The sequence below is a fragment of the Epinephelus lanceolatus genome, chromosome 15, assembly GCF_041903045.1.
Source record: "Epinephelus lanceolatus isolate andai-2023 chromosome 15, ASM4190304v1, whole genome shotgun sequence".
Classification (NCBI taxonomy): domain Eukaryota; kingdom Metazoa; phylum Chordata; class Actinopteri; order Perciformes; family Serranidae; genus Epinephelus; species Epinephelus lanceolatus.
The window spans coordinates 38,046,548-38,069,000 of NC_135748.1; the positions used below are offsets into that span (position 1 = coordinate 38,046,548).

The following is a 22,453-nucleotide window of genomic DNA, read 5'->3' on the forward strand; positions in this document are numbered from 1 at the left end:
TCTTAAGGACAGAGGGATGTCGTATGCTGTAAAGCCCTGTGAGGCAAATTGTGATTTGTGATATTGGGCTTTATAAATAAAATTGAATTGAATTGAATGATGACATCACACAGTTGCTGCAGATTTGTCGGCTGCACATCCATGATGAGAATCTCCCGTTCCACCACATCCCAAAGGTGCTCTATTGGACTGAGATCTGGTGACTGTGGAGGCCATTGGAGTACAGTGAACTCATTGTCATGTTTGAGATGATGTGAGCTTTGTGACATGGTGCGTTATCCTGCTGGAAGTAGCCATCAGAAGATGGGTACACTGTGGTCATAAAGGGATGGACACGCTCAGCAACAATACTCAGGTAGGCTGTGGTGTTTAAACCATGCTCAGCTGGTACTAAGAAAATCTCCCCCACACCATTACACCACCACCACCAGCCTGAACTGTTGATACAAGGCAGGATGGATCCATGCTTTCATGTTTACACCAAATTCTGACCCTACCATCTGAATGTGACAGTGTGAATTTGACAGTTTTTCCCCACACACTGGCAGAAATGGGCTTCCATATATATACAATGTGTGATCCCCAAGAGGAGTAACTACTGCTGTTGTTACAGCAGCTAATGGGGATCTAAATAAACTTGAGTATTTCGATAATCTGCTACTCTGTAATTCTACTCCACTAAAAAAGTCTAACATTGTAGTTTTTACCCTGAAAACTACGATTACTTTGCAGCAGTGACGGAAACTAAGTAACTACATACATTTTCTCAAGTACTGCACTTAAGAAGACACACAAAGGAACACACACATAAAGAAAACAAACTTTTTTCATATTTAGTGAAATCTTTACTGTAGCGGCAAATGCACACAACAATACGCAGATGTAACATCGTGACTTGTAGCAGCAACACAGAGGCAGTCCAGGTAAACCAAGACGCCTCATTAAATACTGTTGTGTGGACACAGTGAAAAGGCCACAATGCACTCCACCTCCCAAGTATCATTTCTCAAACACAAAAATCATAAAAGCTTAAATACAAAATAGATCTATTCTCTGATCCCTCACTCATTTGGAAAATATAATATTGCTGAGAATGTATTTACACCCCGGCTTTAAACGCCTCTGTGGCCCACGACAGGACCGTCGTGAAGAATATTTAACATAAAACAAAGGACACAATCTCATAAATTAATCATGGGAATCAATTTCATCAAGACACAATTAAGAAATGCCCAAACCAAATTCAAAGCGACCTAAAAACAAATCAAACCATCTAATTCCTTTACAAAGTAACATTCTTATCTCAGCAAACATTGGCAAATAACCTGGGATTGCTCCAATCGTTCAAAGGCAACATCATTGTAATACATTGATTCAGGCAGAGCAGACAGCATGTGTCTGTCCACCAATCACCTAAGGCATTAATAGATATTGATCAACCAAATAACAATGGTCGATCTCACACTACCTGATTGTTAACTGCTTGTTTTTAAGTACATGAGACACAGGATAGGATACGAGTTTTAAGACAGAATTAGTTGTAAGAAGTACTTGAGAGAGTCACATACTGTCACACACTCGAATGCAAAGTGGAAGTTCAAGCATAATACGTTTTGCATTTTGTTCGGCTTTTCTTTTTGCTACATTACACCTCGACTAAATCACAGTGAAGGAGTTTTGATCCAGAGGCGACACGGTTGTTAAAATGTTAAAAATCATCCTGATGAGTGCTTCACAGTAAACACTGATTTGGTACTGTGCAGGACAAAAGACACCTAGCTTAACACCAGGCTAGATTTAGTTACACTATGTTTTCTACGACATCTACATAACTGTAACTACTGATTCAGCAGCATTTAAATGACTATATTTCACTGTCATTAAAATGCTGTTGAAACGCCAGATATATGGAACCTAGCTGTCTCAAAGTTAACCCCAGTTTTAACCTACGTGTCTTCTGTCCTGCAAATCAACAAACAGTATCACCACTTCAGAGGGCCTGTGACCCACACTGATGACTACACCTGTATCCCTCATTTCCACTTCACCCTCTCTGTCAGCATCCAAGCAGCACGTCCTCCCAGTTCACTCCAGTTGGGATGCCAAATGGGACACGGAGTGTGACTTTTCCAGCTTTTATTTCCTTGTACACACGACCCGTTTGTTCCTGATGGGAATTCCTCCTTCCTCTTGGCTTCGCAGCTCCTGTCTGTAGTTGCAGCCATTTTGTGTCCCAGGTAGTAAACATTTGATACACTTAAGGGTTCAAAATTGTCCGTACTAGTTGGGTTTGATAGCCCAGGGAAGAGCACAGCTTGGATCAGTCGTCGTAATCGCCGTAATCACTGCCATAATCTGCAGGGTGAGAGACACAGAGGGACAGATCAGAGACATGTTTTACTATGATTGATATTACCACTGCATAACTATGTGTTCTGCATTTTTCTGCTGTAGATGTACTGCAAGAGATGCTTTACAGGGTTCATTTGGATTTTTTTTTTCTTTTTAAGCAAAATATTTATTCAAATTTGAATTATACACTGCTACTCTGTCAGGAAATAGAAAAAAAGGTGTTCACAGTTTGGCAAACAAACTAATTATAAATCATAACACCTACATAAAGAGTCTTGAAGAAAAGAAAAGAAAACTTAAATGAATTAGTATAGCCAATTAATTTGTTAGTCTCAAGCAAACTGCAGCCTAACAGTCTCCTGCTTGGCAGGCATCTCACATAGGTGTCACGTCATCCACCATCCGCTCCACCTCACAATGACAACGTCAGCTCCTGTACTACGTCACTTTAGAAACGCTGATATAATGTGTATAAAATGTCCAAATGTAATGTACTTGTGATTTTTAGAAGTGTACAATGTCAGCATTATCTCCTTGCAGCTTTCCTTTCGACGCGAAGGAGCAGCAGCTCTACTCCGAGCTCCCTCCCGATGTCCGAGCTCCTCACCTTATCTCTCAGGCTGAGCCCAAACACCCCACAGAGGCAACTCATTTCTGCCGCTTGTATCCTCGATCTCATTCTTTCGGTCACTACCCAGAGCTCATGACCATACCTGAGAGTTGGGACGTAGATGGACCAGTAAATTGAAAGCTTTGCCTTCTGGCTCAGCTCCCTCTTCACCACGATGTTCCTGCATCACTACAGAAGCCGCACCAAACTGCAGATCCATCTCACGCTCCCCTCACTCGAGGCAGTAACTCTCTCCCAAGGGGTCAGTTGAGATGGTTTGGACATTTTATCAGGATCCTCCTGGGCACCTCCTGTTAGAGGTGTTCTGGGCACGTCCCACTGGTAGGAGGCCCCGGGGTAGACCCAGAACACGCTGGAAAGATTATATATCTGCGTGCCTGGGAACACCTTGGGGTCCCCCAGGAGGAAGTGGAAAGTGTTGCTGGGGAGAGGGATGTCTGGATGGATGGATGTCTGGTGGCTTTGAGAAGAGCGATAGAACGGCTTCATTTCCCCATTGGAAAAGGCTGTCTGAAACCATATGAAGTGTTGAAAATCTTCTAAATATAGCGTACACTAAAGTGATATTGATTTTTTTAGATGGCTAAAATACATTCGGCTGCTGCCCCCGTCCATAGCAGAACTTGTTTAGCTCCCACGTCAGTATTCCTGCCTGCTTTTCAAACTGGGAGCATAAAGACTGACACACTGACTATGGATATGTACCTCAAACAACCCCACTGAAAAAAATCCAAACTCTCCCTTCAAGAGCCAAAAACTTTGATTTTAATGGATGCCTCCCGTGTGTCGCTGTGAGTGGAACTGCATGTACTTGAAACAAGGTGTCGCTGGAGGAAAGTAAACATGCTCAGCCTCCACACATTTTAAAAACACTGGAGTCCACAGAGATGCTCTGTGTTGTGTGACTTCATGAAGAGCAACAACAGGTCAGACTAGCAAAATGAAAAGTTCCACTTGGCTCTCTGCATGAGGAGCAGTGAGACCGTCCATCAACTGACTGACTGACTGACTCAGGTTTAATCTCCAGTGTCGGCAGGCGTTCGTCCTCCTCCACTGTCCTTGAGTCTCCACCAGCTCCAGAGGTGCAGCTCTGAGGCTGACCCTGACCTTTGACCTCACTGTGGAAGGGGCAAAAGTACAAACAAAGAGTTTCCCTACAGGAATCAATTAAGTAGCTCAGGACTTTTTTTATTGCGGCAGAGTCAGGGACCTTAAATTTTAACAGCCAGAGACGTAAAGTGAAGAAATTTAATCTTACCGACGGCTCATTAAAACATACCAGGAGTCTGAGCCCAAACAGAGCCGTGACCCACAGAGGCAGATTCATTAAAGAAGTCAGTCAAACTATTTCACAGTCCAGACGCTTGGTGTCCAACTGAGAAGTGACAAAGCAGTCTGCTGCTGTTACCTAGATTCAAAAATGTTCAAATCATATGAAAGTCAAGACAAAAGACTCGCTTTCTTTGAACTAAGAATATTTCAGTGTGGTGAGATTTTCTCAGGAAATGCAACACAAATTTCCAATTTTTTATCAAGTTATGTTTCATATGTCTGTCATATGACTGGTATGCAGGAGTCCAGTCCAACCAACCTGTCAAATATTCGTAGGTGTCTGCTCCTCCAATATGACAATTTGTAGCTTCTATAGCAAATATAAAGCATACATTTTTTATGATTTACTTTTATATTGGAAATTTTACCTATTTATGGGTAGTTTAAAGCCACGTGCGTCTACACTCATTTAATTTTTGGCTCCACAAAGAGGAGCAGCTTCAGTAGTGTGGAATAAACTGTGGCGTCCTGAATGTTTCATGAACAGCCCCGGACTTCTCAGACTCTTTTAGTGACTTACCGCTCAGAGGGAACTCATTCAGCGGCTCCTCTGGCAGCAGCACAGCGTCTCTCCCTCTCCTCTCTATTTTTTGTATTTGGGAGCTGTTTAAATGTGTAATTTGTGGTAGATTTTATTTAGTTGAACTATTAATACTGTAACAGAATCTGAATCCCACTCTGAGTTACTGTTGTTGTTCACAAACTAAAGAAATGAGAGATCATTTTAGTTTTTACTGAATATTTGAAGGAAAAATTTAAAACTAGATTAATTACTCTTTATTTAGTTCAGCGTCATCCAGTGGATTTTTACTGGCTCCAGGGCAGTTGGTTGAACTACAGATTGTACTTCAGCATTTTCGTATGCCCGACACCACAGACACAAAAACTACAAAGGCAAATCAAGATGGAGCCGCTCCTCTCTCTTGCTCTCTCAAACTCAAACTCGAATCAAACTGTACAACTAGACAGTGCTGATTAAATATGAATCAAGATTCTGTTGCTGCATTGCTTATTTCTCACCTTAAATGTTCTCAGAAACATATTTTAGTGCACTCTTTGACTATAATTTGAAATTATTGGTTACCAACCAGCCGCTGTGTTGTTTCCTGTGGATAAATGGCCAAGCTTGTGTTACCTACAAGTGGAGCACAGTCTCACTCTGAAGTCAAAATCCGGCGCCTGGGCAGTGACTTTCGCCGTCAGAAACTAATGAATAAAGGTATCCTTTAACGTCGGCATGATACGTGACTGGCTGCTGTTACAGTTTAATTGCGCCCGGCAGCGTCAGAGGGAAACACAGCAGGACATGGACAAAAGTTAATGCGGCAAAAGTACAACTGGTGTGGGCGGGAGGGGTGGATGGGTCCAAATTTCCTGTGTAAACGGTGTGTTAAGTGTATTTTTGAAAGAAGACAATGCATGTAACAGGCAGAGCTTGACACAGTGTCCCAGAACGTCAACAACAAACACACCCAGGGTACCTTGTATGTCGAATCTGGACGTGGAAAGTCCACGTGTTATAAAGGAGACAATCTCTCCAGCAGTGAAATAATTATTCAAATGTTCCTAAAAGCCCACATTAAAATGAAAACAGTCACCATTTGCAGCCTGACTGACACTGATTTGTAGAAAATTCATGAGTGAAGTTGATTTGTTGTGGAAACAGGTTGAAATAATCTCCACTGTCACATAAAACAAATGTGGCAGTGGAGATTATTTCAACCTGTTCTTTCTTTCAAACTGAATCATTGAAAATATGCCTTGATAAGATGTGGGCCCACTGCAGTGTGGATACATCACTGTATTTTTGATATGCATGCAAATACACTTTATATTGAATACAGCTCAGTGCATAGTACTGTACATAGAGCCAAGCAGAGACATCTGCGCGGACTGAACTCACCCTCGCCGGACCAACCGTACACTCTACCTCCCCCGACGCCCTCATTTTGATGAGGGAGGAGAAAGGAAAACTAAGTGGAGATATCTTACCTAACTTTAATCGAGGTGGAGTTTCACTGGTCTATTGTTGTTGCATATACTTGTGATCGTGATTGGAAGTAAAGTTCAGGGATTCAGGGGTTTAGCAAGGGGTAATAGCTTCACTGGGGCCATCAGGTGTGGACCCTCCTTCACTGGTGTTTTCGATGATAGGTCCACAACACAGTTGTTCTCATCGGCAACACCTAGCGTCCCAGGTGTGCCCCCCTCTGCTTTTACTTCCTCGAACCCTGCTGTTGTTAGTGGTATATCAGGGCCCAAGTGGCGTCTCTCCTAGCCATAGCCACCAGTTTGCCTGTTCGGCTGCATCAAAGCAAAGAGGGCTTTGATACCCTGACGTTGGGCTTGGCCTCGAATTCCCATTTCTTTAAGCAGCTTGGTAGTTGACTTGCCAACGAGGCCTCTGCAGCCACCTGCAACTGGGCAAACCTTCGCTTTCAAGCTGCGTTGCTTAGCGTCGGTTGCCAGCTCGCCGTACTTAGGGCACTTGCGCTCGTAGGCCTCCTCCACAATGATGTAGACGAGACACAGTGAAGAACCAAAGCACAAGGTCTGGTCTGAGGCTAGTAGAGGCGATGTCAGACGGGAAGCACAGACGCTGATTCAGATCTGACAGTAACCTCCAGTCTCCTGCCCCTCCCCGATGGCTGGTGTCTGATTTTGCCGTCCATGGATTTCTTCGCACCTTCTCAGACAAACCCTCTTGTAATTGTGGGATGGAATGATGGAGGAGGTAGGACCTTGCTGGATGTCCGTCTGGTCTCCAAGGTAGCTGCTAGACACTGATTGTGCTGCCAGGTATAACGACCTTGTGTCAGGCTCGTCTTGCAACCAACCAAAATATGTTGCGTTTCTGTCGTCCTCTTTTCTACTGTACTACTGTAAATATTTTTTGTTTCTTTGTTTGTGTAATTACCTACAGACCAAAATGAACTTTTATTATATGACAAGTTAAGGATATAAGTCTGACAAACCAAACTGTCGGCAGCACCGACACACACTCTGATCCTGCAGGTTAAACAAATCACTGTGTGTGTATAAACTGACCGTTGCTGCCCAGCAGCTCCAAGGCACTGACACAAGCCTCCTCTTCCTCCTCGTCCTCCTCTTCAGCAGCAGCATCATCGTAGACGACCGGCCCACTCTCTACCACCACTCCGCTGGCGGGGGCTCCCACGGGCAGCGGCAGGGGGTTGGAGTTGGCAATCTGGGCAAACAGGAAATATTGTTGGTGGTGAGCAGACGTGTGCTGTTGAGTATTTTTAATATTTTCCTCTGCGTGACACACGAGTTTCCCCGGGGAAATCTAAGCTAGATCTGATCTCATATGCCCCACTTCCTTTGAAATGATAAAAATAATAAACAGTAGTATGGTAGTGGTGGTGTGTGGTGTGTGGTGTGAGCTTTAGGGCAGGTGGAGGGCACACAGTGTAGTGAGCAGATATTTCATCTGCCGCAGCATTCCTCATATATGGCTAAATACAGCATCAGAGCGTGACCACAACCTTTATTATCTTACATGACGTTTTTATCTCATTTGTATTCTGCTGTTTTAAATCTGCATAGTCAACAGTGTACTTGTATCACACAGAAGGGTCAGAAAGGAACCAGAGCCTCGGGGGGAAAACACCCTTCAGAGTTCATAAAAAGACTGTGAAATTAAAAATGAAGGGGTGACGGTGAGCGTGGGGGCAAAAATGTAATTAGAGCCCTTTTTCTTTGCATATCACCACGTTCACATTGTCTTATTGAGCTGTCAAATGTTCACGCGTGAATATGACGACTTTCCCCTCCGGGCAACTGCAGGTGATTCAAGTGAGTCTGTAACTGGGAGAGTTTTTCCAGTTGCATGCTGGGAGACACAAATGGAGCTGGTTTTGATCAGACAGCAAGCTGCATGAAACAGGGGGAAACGTTCACAGCACGTCGGCAGCCGTGAGAGAAAATAAATAACTGCTGTAATAAAAAGTAGGTAGAGGTTGGAGAGGACAGAGAGGGGACCGTTTTCCAGCGGTGGAAAAAATGATAAAATAAATGTCAGAGTTAAACTGCGAGGATGAATGTTCCATTACATATTTTAGTACATTCTCCCACAGAAGGGACGGCGGCTCCAACGAATGAACTAAACTGAAAACTAATCTGAAAATGCAAGAAACACCTCAGTTAGGGACGACTTATTTTCACTCCTGCCATCTAAAGAGAGGCTAAAATTGTCTGATGTTGTTTTTTAGTTACCTAACTCAGGTAGCATAGACATTTGGAATGAAGAGCATAACAAATTTTGAAACCTAATATTATTCTGGAGTTTTCAGAATTAATGTTTAGCTGACAAATCTGGGCTGCTCCAATTACAAATCAGTGATCCCAACAATGCAGAGTAAAGTGGTGTTCAATAATCTGAATATTAGGCCAACAAGAACATTTACTTGATTAGATTTCTTTAGGGAATAGCAATGATTCTGCATGCGGGGGTGGTGAATGTTTTTTATCAGCTCTACAAAGTGTTATCTTTAGCTTCAGCGCTGCAGGCAACCCAATTTTATGCAAAGTGATCGAATGTTTCTGATCAAAATGCTCATTGAGACTTGTAGTTGACTGTTTTAATAGCTCTGGTTATCAGCTTTATGGGTCATGGTAACACTGTAGTCACCAAAGTAATTGACCCTTTGCTAAGTCCTGCCCCCCAGACACAGACAGGCCAATCATAATGTAGCATCAGGTCGACTCAGACCAGGATCCGACAACAACACAGCTGTGCGCCATTGTTTCAGATTTCCTTCATTTCCAGGCTGGTTTTGTGGATTTGGAGCTAAATGTTGTGCCTGGGGCACGTTGTGTATTAATGATACTCGTTACCTGGAGAGGTTGGAAAAAGATATACGTTTCTTCCCTGTTCCAAAACCAAAATCAAACCCTGAAAAATGTAGGGTTAGCTAGCTAGCTACTGAAGATACAGCCTACTGAATGTATACACATGCTGCTTTTGCTTTTTAATGATGACTGATAACTAGAGTAGTTGTAAAAATGGTAGTTTTAACGTATACAAGCTGCAGCCTTAAATTCTTTTCACCAAAAATTAGATATTCTAACACAGCAGTATGGATTATTTAACTGGGAGCTTTTCATGTCCATACAAATCATCAGGTTCAACTGTTGGCTGCATCTCTGCTCGAGGTTTGGTTACATAAATCAGGAAAAACACCACATAACACATCAGTGTGGCTCCGCTGCAGAGGCACCAAATCAATTCACACTTGTACTTGACGACGGCTGATTCAATAGGATCTGTTTCTAAAACTGCGCTGCTGTCGGACAAAGAAAATTTCCCCTCGGAAAACACTCTGGTGCATCCGATCTCGTTGTGAAGAACCACCTCTCAACTTCAATCTGAGCTTTATTTATCTTGCCTAGTGATGAACTGTACAGATATCAAAAGGCAAACAGACTATTACACCGGGGAGGATGGGCGTGCATGGAGGAGGATTTCATTTCTACCTGCCTTAAGCCAGAGAAACTAATAAAATATTTCTAAAAGAAGACTTTTACTTTATTTTTCATCTAAGTGCTGCAGATTTTTCAGCTTTGGAATAAAACAAATTGACACTTGTGCAGAGGAAACCCATCGTCTTCAGTTTTTCCATAGCCACTAAAAGGGAACCTGCATGTTATCACTTTCCTTTCAGGCAGGGCTAATTATAAAGCCAGAGGAGAAGCAGGTGGAGGGTCCACAGCGTGATGGAGAGATATTTCTGTTCTCCTCAGCAACAGCCTGTTAGAGTCCCTGCTGGGGCCTTTCCTTTCTGCCATCTCTCCCCCAGATTTGCCTCCTTCCTTTCCTCCCACCTTGCTTTTATTTCATGTTTCCTCTACTTTGCCTCTCTTTTATTCTACCCCCACATCCTTCCTCACTTCATCCTTCACTCCTTCCTTTGTGCCGGTGCACACTGATTCTCGTTTTGGCTCCGACTCTCCCTCGTTCCTTCCCGCTTTCCTGCACCGCTTCTGCTTTTTATATCCTTTAGATTTCGAATTTACCCGACGATTACACAATGAAAAAATAAAAATATCATAAGCTAAAATATCTGCCATAAACACACGGCGCTTTCCTCTCCTTTCTCCTTCTCTTTTGTCCTTCCCTTTCCCCTGAGTGTATCCCCGCTGACTCGAACCTCAATGGGCTGTACGAGGCTCCTCATCACAGGAGCTGGACGCCTCATTAACTGCCGCTGAACACAGGCAACAATGCAAGAACATTAAAAAAAATAATTAAGAAGAAAACACAACAGCATAAACACAGTGCTCCAGACTAATTAGGAGGTGAGAGCTGTTAAATGGGTCGGGATGGAGGGTGTGTGTGAGAGGAGATAAAGCTGTGCAGAAGGACGAGCAAGATGTTTTTGTGCTGCTACGACATCACTGTGCGTATTTACACAGAGATAATGTTGCACTACAAACATCTTGTTGCACGTTAGAGCAAGAATCAAACTCTGGAGTATTTACACTGTCGGCTGTCTGAGTGTCGGCGCTTTAACGAGAGAACAGCTCGTTAGGAGTGAGAAGGCAACTTGAACCAACGACAGGAAACAACCGCTCAGAGGGTTTTATGGGTGTGAGGATGTTGACATCTGATCGCAAGCACTTACTCATGCATGGAACAACTGGCAGAACTAAATGAAGTGAGAGCTAACCGCAGTTTGGATTATATTCAGACATTTCTCTCAGTGTTTTAAATAAAATGACAACCAGAAAGTTTAACTCAGAAAACTAAAAGTCGAGTTAATCATGTCCCTGTTGTACAAAATGTTGACCTTTTTAGATACAAAATCACAAGCAGCATGTTTTGTTTAGCAGCTGATGGGTTCTGGCCGTGATTAGTGTCACTAATGGCCTCGATGGATTAATCAGCGTTAAAACAATTTCTACCATGCAGAACAGAGTGGAAATAAAAAAACAAATACTGCCTGTACAACCTCGCAGCGGATATTCCACCTAGCTGCTCTACTTTAAAGGTACAAACACGGAATAAGAAAGAGTTGTTCTGCCTTTAAACCAGCAGTGGAGTAACAGCGCCGCTAATCGATGTCTGTGTAAAAACTGTGAGCCAACAGGATGGGGCGGGTGTGACGTTTTGGTAACGTGTTATATGTGTGACCCATCGCCAGGAGATTTAAAAGAGCTAGCAGCAGTTAGCAGCTAACTCAGAAAAGATAAAGCACTGGGGTGGCATTATTCTGCCGTTGTTTGGTTCTGTGTAAACAAAAGCAAAGCCAGTGTGATAAAGGGTCTTTATTGTGGCAGCATTGCGGGATCTTTGTGTAAGAAGGACAAAAGACGCACTCTAAATGTTGCGTACAGCTCCTTAAAGCTAAATTTATGAGCATTTACATACTGTAGCTGCACCGTAGTTCTGACTCTGTTTCATCTGTTTTATTCAACGGTATCCTTTTTATGTTGAGCTATGTTCTCTTTATACTGTGTCTTAATAACTTTATGTTTTATGTAAAGCACTTTGAACTGCCTTGTTGTTAAAACATGCTATACATCAAATTTGCCTTGATTCTGCACAAAATGCCTTCCTGTGTATGAAGCTAGACTTTTAAGTCTCTGATAACTTCATTAAATCTAATTCTGCTTTGTTCTCAATCTGATGTGAACAAAATAATTCTACCTTTGTCTATTCACATCTTGCCTGCTTCCAGACAAAGAGAACTGAACAATCAGAGCTCCATCAGCCCTCTGCCTCTCAGCTTCATCGAGGTGAACGAGGAGGTCACTGCGTTTCTGCAGGACGAGCTGAAAACACTGCACATCATGTGGTTTACCGCCGGCCAGGCCTGACAGCTTCTCTGAGAACCCAACTTCAAATAGACTCAGCCATCAATTGCCAAGACTATTGCTTGCATAAGCAGACTAGAGCTGCAACGCCAGAGCGACTGTCTGCAGTTCAAAGCCCCTCTCCCGTGACCTCATCACCCCTTTCAGATTTCTAAGCCTCTCTGAAAATCCCCACGTCTCACACTGTGCTGTCGGCTCCCTCCGCCAGAGCTTCAGTCTAAATGTGGTCCAAGCGAGCAGAAGAAGAAGGGAGAGGGCAGCAGAGAACAGCTGGGCCACTTTCAATTGGCAGAAATCAACTTGTTACTCCTCCTCTGTCTTGTAAAGTGATCGTTTCCTCCCTTGGCTTGTCTGAAAAATGTACAGACTAATTGCCGGGTCACTGAAGAGGGGGAAGGAAATCAGTTAGTTGTTAAGCGACCAACAGAACGAGCTCGGCAAGCGACACCCAAAGCACAAACATCTCTTTTCAATCTGGCCCTGTCGCTGCAGCGTTACATAACAGGAGCCGCGAGCTAGAGAGGAGCAGCCTCAGCCAATGGCAACGGCCGTTTGCTTCCAGTTCCCAGGGGAGGTGAGGGGGTTGCTAAGTAACAAGCCTTGTTGACCCGGCCCCTCGTGGCAATGTTTTCTTCCTGGTTGACAGAGCCCGAGCTCCCCAAGCTCCTCCATTCAGAGCTGCCAACAACACATGATGGAGGGGGAGACAAAGACTGGGAGAGGAGGAGGAGGAGGAGGAGGAGGAGGAGGGGACAGATGAAGGGATGGGAAGGAATGTGGAGAGGAAGAGAGGAAATATAAAAGGGAGAAAAAGGGGAAAGAGAGGACAGCAGCAGAGCGAAGCATTAACGAGAAGAGGCGAGAACACGAGGGAATGAAGCATAAAGTTAAATGATGAGGAACGATGAAAGAAGAGGGAGATTTAAAAAGCAGAACAACAGGAGGAGGTGGCTGAGGAGTAAGGAGGAGAAGGAGTCACCTGTCCTGAAAATACTTTTTACCCTCTGTTAAGTCTTCTTTTAGTGATCCTCAGTGTTCCCAATTTAGACACACTTGAGTCTCTGGGATAATTTAATGGCACTACAGAATAATCTGTGTTGGAGGTGAAAGTAAAGACCATCCCTGCGGCGACACCTCACATTCAACCCAGCTCAGTAACACTGTAATGATGCTTTAGCTTTTTAAAGGAGCTGTATGCGAAATTTAGAGCTTATCTACAATTCCGATTCTGAGGCGCCATTGTTTACACACAGCTCTCAACATGGAGGTGGCTGAGCTGGCAGCTAGCAGCTAATGGTGCTAACAGTGCTGACAGAGCTAACGTAATCTAATATCAGTGGTGTCAGCTTATTACCCTTTTTCCATTGTCACTCTTTGAGTAAAGCCATGCTGTTGTTGCCTTTAAAAGACTGCTTTTAAACGTCATCTCTCCAGACCAGCCATCATCACACACCTTCAAGCAGGTAGCCCTGTTCTAATGGAAATGAAAATCCCTGCTGTGTTGGGCTGACGGCCCAAACCAAACCAAGCCTGTCAAAAATGGGTACATGAGAGCAGTGCAGAGCGGTTTGCCCCGTTTCCTGACATCATTATTCTGCTTTCGGCAAAGTGCAGCTGTTCTGGTGACGTCAGAAGATGAAGACATGCTCACCACGACCTCGTCCTATGCCTGCTACACCTCAGGGAGCTTTGGTGGATCCCTGTTGCTCCTGTAGATGGTCTGCTTGCATGCTTTCACTTCACCTTGAGCAGATCCATTTCCTCGACAAAATAACACTCCAATTTGCTGAGTCCGCCATGTAAATATCAGCGCACCAGGTGACGGCTCACCTGGCTTTTGAAGGGAATGGGAGATGACACTCTGGTTGGTTAAATTAATGTTATGCCCAAATTAAGGGAATCGATACAACCCCTTTGCCCCCTGTGTCTTACTTTGTGCCCAGATTATGCGCCGTTTAACAAGCAAAAGTGAAACTGGACACGTCCAAAAAGCACTTGCGCCCTGCACTTTCAACCCTGCGCTACAGCTCATTGAAACAGGGCCCGGAAAATACTCCAACTGTCAATAACTTAACTGACTTTTAACTTCCCAAACGCTGGACTCCTGAAATAACTCCTACCAGTTTGCCTCTTTATGGAGTGAGGAAGACGAACATGGCAGAAAAGGAGAAAAGAGAGAAGTGAACCATTAGAAATGAGACAGATCAGCAGTAGTGTGAAGCTGACAGGGAAGTAAGAAGTTAGGAATGTGTAAAAGGAGATATGGGGGTATAAAAAAAGAGCAGCACAGAGTGTATATGAAGTCCAGAGAGCCAAATTTAAGACTTTGAAGATGTAAAGCTACCTGTGATTGAATTTGGGTCCAATTTAAAATCAAATTAAGAAATAAAGTTGGAGAAAAAGTGTCGTGTATCTGCCTGAAGATGGCTGCTGAAAGCTGTGAAGCTATAAATGAGCAGAATGAGGACATCCTGTTCAAAGACACCGGGTTTAGTAAAGCAGATAGGGAACATATTGTCTTCTTTCTGAATTCATCTAAAAGCTGACGGCGGGCCAACAGAAGCCCATCACTACAGGGTGGTAAAAAAAGACCTCTAAAAGTGCTGTTTAAGACATTTTTATGTCCAAGTTTAAGGCCGTATTTATTTTAAGACCCTGTCAGAGTTTTTAGGAGCAGAGAGCGCCCTGGAGGGAGAATGAGAGTGGAGGAGGAGGAGTAATAATGGAAGGGCAAACAAAGACGAAGTGAGGTTCACCTCTCACACGGCCTGAGTGGAGATTTATCTATCCCCCGTCCGCTCTGCAGGAGATCTGAGCAATCAGCAATTAGCTTTTAATGGCCGACCGGGAGAGACTGACGGGGAATTACAGTCTGCCTCCAGGTCTGTTACAGTCACAGCTTCATTATGTGGAGACAGGAAGCCTCTGGTTTTGGATCACTTTTAAAATAGTTAGCAGTCTGGTTACACTCTGATAGTCAGCAAATACCATAACGATTAATGTATTTACAATTTTGTCACAGGTATTGTGTTTATCCAAAGTCCGATAAATATTATTCCTCTGTGTCACAGAGCTCTAGATGTTTTTCACAGCACGAAAGATCCAATTTAATATATTTTTCCACTGTTATTCTGGTCAAAAAATGATGGAAACCAGTACGGACAGTAGGGCCCACAATTTTTTGGTAATGGGACGAGTTGGGTTTTTTGAAGTGGGGTTGTTTGGGGCACTTATCCATGATCAGTGTATTACCTACAGTAGATGCAGTCAGCACGCCTCCAATTTGGAGTAGCAGGCAGGAGTAACAACATGGAAGCTAAATAATGAACTGCTGTGGACGGGGGCAGCTGCAAAATGTATTTTAGCCACCTAAAACAATCGATATCAGTTTAAGTGTACGCTACACTGAGAAAATCTTGACTGCTGCTTCGATCAGTTACTTTGTTGGTGTTGCTATGTGATTTTGGCGAATCTGAACTAACCCATTTGAATGCCAAAATCACATAATAACACAGACTAACTAACTGATAGAGGCAGCTGACGACCAGCAGCTCCTGTGTTCAGAGATGTTAAATCACTCTTTTTCTTAATGGAGTCTGGCTTTCAAGCGAGTGATAAAACAGCTTCAGTTTCCTGTCTGATGGCAAGGTAAATCAATGAAAATATTCTAAATATAGCATACACTTAAACTAATATTGATTATTTTAAGTGGCTTAAATAGGTTTGGCTGCTGCCCCCGTCCTCAGCAGTACATTGTTTAGCTTCCATGTCAGACTCCTCCCTGCTTCTCCAAACCACCTACTGACATCTATTGGATGTAATACACAGACTATAAATAACCCCACTTCACCAGAGCTGAACTATCCCTCTAAGAACATGAATATATTGACATTTAGATGACTTTATTATCAGTACTTCCCAGCAGCGTGTAACAATAATTCTTAGGTATATAATGAATCAATTAGGAGCAGGAAATAGATGGGTGCAATAACCAATTAAAATGGTTTATTTAGGGCCGCCTGGTGGCTCAGTGGGTAGAGCAGGTGTCCAGTATACAAAGGCAATGTCTTGCCGCAGTAGCCACAGGTTTGATTCCAGCCTGCGGCCCTTTGCTGCAAGTCATCCCCTCTCTCGACACTCTCTACACTTACCAATAATGAGTTGATGAGCTTCCTCGAGACTATGGCTAGTAGTGGTAGTGTGTGTGTGTGCGTGTGCGTGTGTGTGTGTATGCGAAGAAGAGTGAGGCAGAGGAGATAACACAGTGAGTGAATATCTGAGTGAGTGTTTTAGAGTGGAAAAAGCGAAGGGGGAGGTTATCTGTCCAAGTGATTGACTGGGTGACTGAGTATTCCCGCACATTTGCGTGCGTGTGTGTGTGTGTGTGTGTGTGTGTGTGTGTGTGTGTGTGTGTGGTTGTGTCTGTTAAGAGCAGTAGGGGTCTAAAGCGTGAGCGGGAAGATGAAGCGGAGGGTGAATGAGTGACAGAGACGAAGAGCAGATGTGGTGAAGATGGACGGCGGCTCACCTGCTCCACGGCGAGCTTCTTGCTGGGCTGTCCGGTGATGAACGGCTGCAACCTGCAACACAAACGACAAAACACCATCAGCACGGTCCCAAATGTAAAATTTTCTCCACATATTTCAGTGTTACCGTCAACTCACTTTTCATGTGGGCGTAAAAACCAACAGTCCTAATTTGCTACTGTGCATCTTGGGAAAACACTTGGTGTCTTGTAACTGGAGGTCAGGACACTCAGGTGATACACACACAAACAGCAGGTATGAGACCAAAAAAATGCAAATGCAACCTGCAGGATCCTCAAGTGAAAGAGCCCAGAGGCAGAATGAACATGACACAGCATCTGCAGCATGATAACAAGCTGCTACCATAACGATCTGCACTTCACATGGTGGATTCATTCAGTTCTACCATCAACTTCCATTCTCAAATTCAACACTAAAAGTTTCTTTCAGTATTTTTCCAAATATTCATCAGGTATCCATTGCACACCACATCCATACACACTCAGATCGCTACATCAAGGAGCAGATCCTTATCCAAATATGGCATATTGTACATGATATCACCAATTCTGGGGAGGGGCGGGGTTAATCAGAGCACACAAGGCCAAACTGCCCTCTAAGTTATCATATGATTGGTTGCCAACAAGCAACAGACGGAGTCAGGCACAGCGCTCACTTCTCATAAAACGCTAATCACAGACGTCAGTGAGAGCAAAACAGCATCACCAACGTGTGTGAAGTGAATATTCTCTGGTCTAGCTCAGCTAAAAACACAAACACAAAGGGATGAGGAAGGAGAACCGGTTTCAGATGAGAACCAGCTCAAATTATTCCATTTAACAGGATCGTATGCCTTTCTTATGGTTTCCCTTTATCAGTGCCGGCATGTTTTTCTGACAGTTGCACATTACAAACAATGACGTCAAACTACACAGATGGAATCTTCCATCCAGACAAGACAAAGTCATGGCAGAGAGACACTCAGAAATAGATGCATATGTTTGCACACACATTTAGATACACACACACTTGTGCACACGCCTGCATGAGCAAACATGCAAACACACACACACACTCGCTTTCCTCCAGTTTGTTTTGCTATGGAAGTTAATGTTAGCTAATGTGCTAAAAAGTTAGCGTTATGAAGAAATCCAATCTTCCTCTTAATCCCTCCCCAGTTTCTGATGAGGTGGACATGATAACCCTTAATACACATAACGTTATTCATCGCTACAACATTCATCCCTAACCTGATATGAAGTGTGCGCTGCACATGTGAGCATTTTTGATGATGGCCTCCGTCCAGTCCTTTGGTCTGATCACATTTAACCATAGTTGTTTTTGTTTCTGTTGACGGGCAGTGGCAGCTGGTTTTGAGCCATGACTCCTTCTATTCTGGCTCCCAATAACACAACAAGACAAACACATTTTAATGCTCCTATGTAGCCTAGAGCCCTGTGGGGGAGAGGCAGCTGCACCTCCAGGTAATAACATGATGTCATTGAGACGTCGGACCTAAAACAGTCCCTACAAAAACACTGAATCCTTCACACTACAGAGCCTGTTTGCAACTAGTAATTACAACATATCTTCATGTCACCTGTTCAACTGACTAACAGTTTAGATAACACACACTCGACTGTCCTGCTGTTATTACAGACATGTGAACTAACCTCAGACACTTGTCTCCTTCATGGAGTCACTGCGATGCGCAGCTGCAAACTAATTATAAGGGACACACTAGATGGATATTTGGTGTCATTTTTGGCATTTTCAAATTTGTCCACCTGGTAGGGTTCTCGTTGGCCTGGCAGTCCACCAGGCCTGTACAAATGTAGGGGAAACACTGACCAGAGGACGGTTTTGGATAGTGAGCATAAGCACTGATAGAAACACTGCATACTCAAACACAGGAAATCCCATATCACTATTTTGAATCCCAGCTCAGCTACATGACCTTGGAGTCATGTGGCTGTGGAAAACGAAGACCATTTTTCACACTGAAGCACTGTCTGAAATGTCAGTGAGTCCACAACAGAATTAAAATGTGTAGATTTTATGAACCTCTCAGAGTAATGATATTCATTCCACACAGTTCATATTACTCTTCATTGTTCAGGTCGACACTGAGGACACTGTGGCTGTTTGTGCTCAGCTTCGTTCCTCACTCTCACCACTTTCTTGTCCTTCATTTCCATTTCCTTGTTTTTGAGTTTGTAGCCTGAAGCCAGCCACACAGTACAAGACGTGACACTGAAATACAGAGACTCGTAATCTTAATGAAATCCTGCGCCTCTATTGTGTCAACAATAAAATCCTGTAATAATGAATGGAATGACATGAATTTTTCATGTCACGGAAAGTGCAAGCAGACTCTGAAAAGAACGGCCTAAATCATACTGGATGTTTTTAGGTCAGTAATGTTAATGATATTATCAACACTGTTAGACTTGGTGGACAAACTATGTGTGGCAATTTATTGTCACTGATTGGCCGACATATTCGCAGATACCTACATATTGTCCCCTCAGTAAGGTCATGTATTTTTTCTATTGGTCAATTTGTGTAAAACAGGGATACATGTTGGACTATTTATAAAGTTTAGGGGCTGAATAGAGATGATCAGACATAAGGGAGATGTTGTTCTTTTTATATGCTAGACCTGGATCAGACTCTCCTCATAACTTAGGGTGCTCTCAGACCTAGAGTCGTCTCCTTTGGTCTGAATCAGGGACTAATGTTGTTCCAAAGCTGCATAATTGCCTAGAGTTGGTTCGTGTTCTCACGGCAGCATTTACAAGCGGACCAGATCAAATGCCTTGTGTGAGAAAGCTGCTCTTGATTGGTCAGAATTTCCATGTGGGAAAAATCCAGGAAGTAAAGCAAACGTTGAAGAAGAGTACACTTGCAAGATAAATGTGACACTTTCTAATGTCACAATGGAGGGACAACTACGCAGGTTGATTTTAGCGCTGCTCATCGTGGACTATAAGGTCTTGGTCCGGTTGTTTTGGTGCACACCTGAGTGTGATTGCTGTGTTCACACCTGCCACAGGGGGATGGTACTAAACTACCACCGCCTACTTTATTGGAGGCACTGTTGTGTCTATGAGTCACTCTAGCAGTTCTTTAAAGTAAATGTTCTCTGATTGGACAAAGAGACATTTTGACCTCCTGGTGGCAAAGATAAAAAGTCAGAGGAACGCCAGAGTTATGGGGATTCATCAGCTGGGCATGAGCGATATCTGTGCAAAAAATGTACGACAATTCATAAAAAAATGTTGAGCAAAGAGAAAATAAAACCTCCACACAGTCCCTTATCTTAAAAAAGGACAGGCGCTGGCAAAGACAAAAGAATCGTGGGGATCACAGCAGGCTTCGGAGATGAAAAAGTGAAAAACAGAATTATTAATAATCATTGTAATATTAATAGTCAGTGCACACAATAATTATTGCTGACTCTTGCCATCTGCACAGAGAGCACAGCTGGATATTATTAACAATGTGCGAGGGCTCCTTGCAACCTGCATTACAATATATTTATATATCTATATTCATTACACTCTTTATTACAGGATTTACTGTTGACACTATAAAGGTTGAGGATTTCATTTCGATTACCACGGCTGCTCTTTGAGTCTCTGCTGGCTTCAGGCAACCAGCTCAAATTACCAACTGACGAGGGCGAGGGTAAAAACTGACTGACAGGCCGACTGACTGTCTGTGAGCACAATCTCTTCCTAGACAGTCGCAGAGATAATCAGCGATGAACGTACCACCGGCAGTAATTCCTAAGCAGCCGTCCCCACCGTCCCACTGGCTGGAATTAGCATCGTTCCCGGAGGCTCCCCCGCCCCCTTTTCCCTGCCCACCCGGCCCGGTGCTGAGCCCTCCCTGGAGGCTTACAGTAAGTGCTCAACTCTCACTGATAAGAGAGAGAACGCGAGTGAGCTTTTAATTAATCTGCTTTAACCAGGGGAAGGGGGGAAAAAGGAGGGAGGATGGGTAACAGAGAATGTGGCATCTTTGCCCCCAACACTACCCCCCCTCCTTTCTCAAAGCTCATTAGAAAAAAATCCCAGGCAGGCCGGCGAATCGCTCCCCGCTGAGAGAACTATTCAGGGCCTCGTACATGTGCTAGACTCTACTCACTCCCCTGGGCGCTGACCCGGACAGCGGGGGGAAGGAGGGGAGAGAGGATGGAGGGCACAGAGAGGGAGGTAAGCAAACAGGCAGAGAGGTGGGGAAAGGGTGAGGAAGAAAAAGAAGGCACGGGGATAAAGTGAGCAAATAATGAGAAGGACTTGGGGCACCAAGAGGGAAATATGGCACCAAGAGACGAGAAACGGAGGGTTTGAGGGTACAAGGCAGCAGGGAAGGAGCCGTGATGGGAGGTTAAAAGAAGGAAAAGAGATAAAAGGAAAGTGTGGATAAGAGTGGGAAATGAGGGAGGTGATAGAAGGAAGGAAATCTCATTACGAGGCCGTCGTCCTGCGTGTGACTCCAATAACGTATCAATAATCAATACAAAACAATGATTCACCTTCATTCGCTGTCAGATAAACTGCTCTAAACAGGAAGGACCCAGATGGTCCCAGGTGCTGTTGTCACAAAACGAATTCAGCAACATTTATGTATTGAGCTGAAAATAATTTACGTCAATTTGATCCGTCAATCCACAGAAAATAGAGATACGTTATAATAGTCATTTATCAAGTAAAATCATAATAAAAGTGTTGGTTCGTTCTTTGGTTTTACATCATTGTAACTGAATATTTTTGCATTTCTGTCAGCTGGTTGGACAAAACACAACATCTGAAGACTCAGCAGGGAACTTATGCTGGATATTTTTTTACTATCTTAGAGGTCTAATTTTTAAGTTTCATTCCTCCCTCGTTTTAGTTCCAGATAGGTCCAACTCAAGAAGTCACAATACTCTAACTGATGGTACTAAACATGCTTGACGTTCAGAATGCACGGCGAGTTGTTTCACAGTGGAAAGTGGCACGTCAGCAGATGTTGTAAAGAGGTTTCTGATGAATCGTTGTTAAATGGGGGGTTCAGCCTTAGATGGAGCTGCTTCATTAACTCCAACAGAAGAATCATCAGCATCACCAACGGTCAATAATGAGGAGAGGTCAGAGGTCAGGGTGGACATTCAGTGAGCCTCCAATGATCATTATGGAGAACAATGAGGGTTGAAAGAGTGAGTCAGAGGCAGTGTGGCTCTGTGGATGGCTATGTTGGTCCAGACTAGAATATCCCAGCCAACATTTATATGTGGGGCCAATGTGGGGGGTAAATGTGCTGAAATATGGTCCCTATATTGGATCATCCACAGGTTATATTGGCCCCATGGCCATTGCCCACATGGATGGGTTCGCCCAGGTGGACCCAACATGGGTCATGCTGAGGCTACGTAAGTTACAAAGTGGGTATGGGTCCAAAGTGGGCATCTTATCTGGGGCCCACTTGGGTAAACACAGCCATGTGGGGTGTGTGGGCCAATATGGAACCTGTGGCCGGTCCCATACAGGGCGCAAGGACCTCACATACAAATGTTGAATGGACGGCCTTACATTTTGGTATAAATGTTTATGCTTTATAGAGGATGACGTCTATAAACTTTGGTGATCCTCTGACTTTTCCCTTGGCGCCACCGTGAGGTTGATATCTTTCCTTTTCCTTTCCGATTGTCAATGAGACAATGGTCCCACTTCTCACTTGATTTACTACCTCAGTAAACACTTTCCTGACACGCTCATAGCCTCAATCA

At 43.8% G+C, this 22,453-nt stretch overlaps 1 protein-coding gene across 2 annotated transcripts in view; it reads right to left on the minus strand.

The window, feature by feature from the left end:
* Window positions 1-822: 822 nt before the first annotated feature.
* The window catches only part of brf1a (BRF1 general transcription factor IIIB subunit a), a 164,533-nt gene continuing 142,902 nt past the window's right edge, over window positions 823-22,453 (minus strand). The window contains exons 17-19 of one of the 2 annotated variants that reach the window (XM_033642682.2): window positions 16,680-16,731; window positions 7,364-7,523; window positions 823-2,355 (exon numbers count right to left, since the gene is read on the minus strand). In XM_033642682.2, coding sequence (XP_033498573.1) covers window positions 2,321-2,355; window positions 7,364-7,523; window positions 16,680-16,731 — 247 coding nt within the window. In that variant the 3' untranslated portion in view covers window positions 823-2,320. The remainder of the gene's footprint in view (window positions 2,356-7,363; window positions 7,524-16,679; window positions 16,732-22,453) is intronic. The other variant, XM_033642683.2, reaches the window with a different exon arrangement.